Below are 4,928 nucleotides of genomic sequence, written 5' to 3' on the forward strand. Positions count from 1 at the left end.
CTAGGTTCAATATGAAACTGTGTCAAGTCTGCTCATAAAAGATAGTATCATTTGAATGAAGTGAATTAAACGGTATATTAAACCTATGTATGGATAATTGAACATGTGGTTTTAATGGTTTTATGAAATGTATGAAGCAGCAGTAGTATTAATCAAACTTCTTTGTAGAGGAAAAAAAGTTAATGGAGAACTAATTCTATGCATATCAAATTAGTAAATAATTGCCATTTCCAATAAGGCCGTATTCTAGATAGACAAGCTTTCAACATAACAGATGGAGAAACCACGAACAAAGCTTTGCTATTATGGACAAAAATTCATTACGACGAGGCTTCTCCATTTCTGACATCACACAAACAGTTACCATATGACTGGGCTTTGCTTTTTTTTTTTTTTTGTGCAACCCAAATTTATGTTAGAAAATCTAATTAACCAATAATTGGTAAAAGCTTTTGGTTAGAATTAAAGTTGCAATGGCTACTTATGTTGATTTAGGAAACTATTTTGTGCAAGTTATGTTTCTAAAGGCTATTGGTTTACATATTTGGGAGAGATATATATATAGCAGTTAATGGTGTAACCCAAGTACAAGCCAAGAATGTCAAGATTTTTCGAGGTTGACAATTTGTTAATGTTCGACTATATAATAAGGTGTCTTTCATACTTCATAGCCATTTTACTATCAAAAAAGTAATTAAGCCACTTCTCATGCTTATTTCAAAGAAAACCCTAAATAAAATTGACTTACACTTTATCTTTTACTTATATCCCAAATTCTTTATTTCCCCCAATTTTTCTCTACAGGAATATTTTTACATTGATCTTTCGGCGCATGGATGTGGAAAAGTGTGTAAGCTGAAAAAAAATAAGGATTTTGAAAAACATTTTTTTCTCTTCCCTTTATTCAAAATGTAAAGTCTATTCGGTCTTCTTTATGATGTGCCTTTTCACACGACGGACCTTCTTGAATGGCTGGGCGCGCTGTGACCTAAGGATGGCAGAAGCACGTCGAAGAGCGGCCTGTGGAACAAGTACAACAGTGAGGCTTCATTATTTCGGATAACTATCCTAGGGGTAAAATAAATATTCAGAGAGGGTTTCAATTACATGTTATCCTTGACAATGAACTTCAATCCAATTACTTAATAACATTACCCAACAAAGCTAAGTCATAACTTAACAAGGTCACTACATACCATCTTGAGGTCACCCCTGTAGTGGTTGAAGCGGATGAATCTACGGATAGAGTTCAGAGCTCTGCGGGGACCAGACTTGATGGTTGTCTTGACGATGTTCTTGGCTGGCTTGTTCTGCAATATCAAATACAAAATTAATGGACAAGTTCAATAACAGTTAAATAGGTGACGAAATGGCGATCACAAAGTGTAAATGACAAATAGGAGACTTCCTTGACAAAGGATTGGGTCAAGGTGAGAAAGGGCCAAGGGCTGAACCAGCATCTTGCATGCAGTTAAGAACACAATAGAAAAAAGTCTATTGACACAATGATGCCAAGCAAGTATCCTTATAGAATAAAGTTTGAAAGATAATACAAGTTAAATCTTGATAGTTACAGAATGAAAGAAAGGTAAATATCAAGTCTCTTACCTTGTGCTTCCTGGTCTTGAAAGCAAGCACAATGCCCTTTCCATCAGAGGCTGGCTCAATGCCGATAATCCTGTTGCGGCAGAAGCCATTGTAGCGTGCACTGTTTACATTCTTCAGGTTGTTGGCTTCCTACATTAAAAAATAGTAAAGGTTTAAATTGTTTACAGTTTAAAGATTTTTTTTGTTTGTTTTATGAGAAATTCCACAACTTTACTAGACAATTATTTTCCAGTACTTTACCAATTCACAATAGCAAGGACACTTACAGTAGAGAAAGGTTTCTTAATGTCCCGCCTCTTGACAAGGTAGGCGTGATTGTTGCGAATAATTTGCCAACACAAATCTGCTGACATCTTGGCGGTTTCTCTGAAAGGGAGGAGAGGTTTAATCAGAATTGGCACAGGAGAAAAAAGTTGAAGGTATTCTTGGAAAGGCAGGCATACCAAAACACATGCCAATTAAATTTCATAATTTTGATGTACTATTGAAATCTATTAGAACTTTTATCATTGTATGTTGGATATTTATAATGAATAGAATCTTGGCACATTTGTAAGACTTAATACTTCACTCTGAGCACAAATACAAATGAGACCGAATACTAATGTCAATACCCAATTTTGATGGGATGATCATCCATCCAGGTAGTAAAACATTTTAAAAGCATGAACTGCATGACAACTCCTAAGATATCAATCCAGCCATTCTATCACTTTAAGAGAAATATATTTAATCAGTAATAAACTTTACTCTAATGAAGAAAGAAAAAGTCACAGTATATGGTTTAGTTTCACATTTCATTTAGTTTAAAATTTTGATGGAGCAATTATAATTTTGGTGCCTTTGTCTTTTCTTTGAGACTGGGCTATTTATGGACAGTTTGGAAATGACTGAGTACTCAAATTATCTACACATTGCTTTTCAGGTTTCTACATATTAGCTACATCAGCCTGGAAATTGTTGCACAACTTTGCAAACAAGCTACTAAAAGTTCTGCCTAAATACAATCATGAGAAATTTCAGTATCAGTCATCACAAAGTACTGGCAAAATGTACAAGAAAAGTGATATCTAGTAGTTAAATTGTAAAGTTAAAAAAAGCAAGCCTGGTTGAAATATAATTGTTTTACCAAATGTACACATTTCTAAAACTAGTGGCAAAATCAAAATAACATTCTACAGAAGGGTTGCTTAAATTTACCAAATTATTTGACATGCTGAGAAATGACAAAGCAATATTGAAACATATCATGCATTTGAAAAATTCCTGCATAACTTTGAATTGCTTCCCTGTGACCTGTCTGCAGAGGATTGCTATTTTTATTGAATATCCGTTATGCAAGAGCTGCCTTCCCAGAGAGCTACTGTGCTCCATTTAAGGCTAGGACATGGCAATTGAAGAAGGGCTCAGGGACAGAGATAAAGTCCTTTCATCCCTTTACGCACGTGGTTCAAATTATCCATCACTTATCACTAGTTAGAAAGTATTTTCATACTTTATCCTTTTACATACAATTCTTTGCTTAGTATTTCATATTTTCATGTTCTTTCACTTTAAAAACCTGAATCATGTGATTTCGCCCATCCTGTGATCCCAAAGATCACGTCTACGAAACTCTGCTTGTTACGTCTCCATGTGGGTGATGCAGTTACTGACAAATTTATTATAAACATGGCATGTTAAATATGCCTGTAATCAAGACGAATTGCTCTATATCGGATAAAATGATTCCACCACAGTACCTTTAGTATGCCAAGATAATTAACAACTATGGATAATTCTCAATAGTAGCAGCATGTAATAAGCAAGTGAAAATGTTGCGCTTCTAGCAGATAACAGTTACATAACATGTGATAGAGGGTGGGTAAAAGCACCCATATGCAGACATGGATATGCTTAAAGTTGCCTTGTAATTCATAAAAACATTTAATATTACGTTCACTGGACGACATTTCCCACACACTACCATGTCTTTGTAATCTATCAGCTTACATGAATTTTCCTTCATCACGATCACAACTAAATAGCTCCACTTTAAAATCAATTCAAATAACAGCCTTCATAATTCAGTAATATTTGAATAAAATATTACAAAATACTAAACCCTTACTACAGTAAGCGAGCAAGCAAAGCCATAAAACCAACATATTCATCACGTTTTACGTTTTGTAATTATACAATCAAAAGGCCTAGAACCATCAGCAGGAGATGGGCATGAGAACTAACAGTAACCAATATCAAAAACTACCGTGACATCACATTTTAATTTCAGGGGTCCCTTGACAACCATTTTGACAATTGAACTGGGTTTGTTCCTTGTTTGATAGTTATCCGTGTATGACCCATAAGAATCCAGGAGCTGAATTGTTATACTCTGGCATGTTACAAATTAAAAATACCAAATAAAAGCTTAAAAGTTGAAGTTGGCACAAAGTATGCAGAACAGCCGTCCAAAATCCACACAATCAGGAGGCACAATTGTAAATATGGCAAAACATAACTGACTAATCATTTTCATTTTCGAGAATGTTTTTGTTCCTGAACAGTCAAGGCAATGTATTTGGCTAGAATACACATGATATAGGTCTATTGGCATGGAGATGGCGGAAACTGTCACATGGACACTAATTACCGCCAATATCACTGCTGAAGTAGGTTACTATGGGATACGTGTACCAATATCCGTAATGAGGATAAAATATTTAAAATACGTTGGTATGGACAATGCGGTTTTGATGCAGAATTACCTAAGCAGCTTTAGAAATATTCAATGCCAGGAAATACAGTGTTAGTCTTATTCTTCGCCCATGTTTCGGACGCGCGCGCACGGAGCATTTTCTTAACTGTTCTAATATTTCCTAAGACACATATATAGCTGATTTACACGGACAATCTACAATATCTCCATACTATATATCCCAATGCAATTAATTGTTCAACATGTTGCTTTCCAATTACCCAATTACTCAAGGGCTCCAGTGGCCTGTCGATTTAAACAATTACTTATTCCTTTAAAAAAAACACATTCACACGTGGCGAAGAAAACAAACCACAAACAGCTTTCCTGATCCACCAAACCTTAAAAACTGACCAAATCCGGCACAATTTCAAGAGAAAAGCCAATGTTTACATCCACGACCGACCCCGCGAGACCAAACACATGGCTCATCCACATCCCTCATATCTATCCTCGCTTTTTACTCCACTATCCCTCCAAATCCCCACATCTACACACCGACACAGCCACGACACACTCAATCCCCACCGAAAAGCACCGGAAAACAGCCTCAAATCGGAATTGGAGACAATTGCCAGTCGAA

General features: G+C 35.8%; 1 protein-coding gene across 2 annotated transcripts in view; it reads right to left on the reverse strand.

Annotated features, from left to right (window-relative positions):
• Positions 1-377: 377 nt before the first annotated feature.
• RpL28 (ribosomal protein L28) overlaps positions 378-4,928 on the reverse strand; it is a 4,593-nt gene continuing 42 nt past the window's right edge. The window contains exons 1-5 of one of the 2 annotated variants that reach the window (XM_086548799.1): positions 4,874-4,928; positions 1,875-1,974; positions 1,609-1,737; positions 1,197-1,310; positions 861-1,020 (exon numbers count right to left, since the gene is read on the reverse strand). The exon at positions 4,874-4,928 is cut by the window's right edge and continues 42 nt beyond it. In XM_086548799.1, the coding sequence (XP_086404925.1) occupies positions 919-1,020; positions 1,197-1,310; positions 1,609-1,737; positions 1,875-1,961 (432 nt within the window). In that variant the 5' untranslated portion in view covers positions 1,962-1,974; positions 4,874-4,928 and the 3' untranslated portion in view covers positions 861-918. Of the gene's footprint in view, positions 1,021-1,196; positions 1,311-1,608; positions 1,738-1,874; positions 1,975-4,873 lie in introns of those variants that run through there. The other variant, XM_043033666.2, reaches the window with a different exon arrangement.

Source organism: Penaeus japonicus, unplaced genomic scaffold (genome assembly GCF_977035675.1).
Source record: "Penaeus japonicus unplaced genomic scaffold, GWHDUDI00000001_assembly GWHDUDI00000021, whole genome shotgun sequence".
Lineage (NCBI taxonomy): Eukaryota > Metazoa > Arthropoda > Malacostraca > Decapoda > Penaeidae > Penaeus > Penaeus japonicus.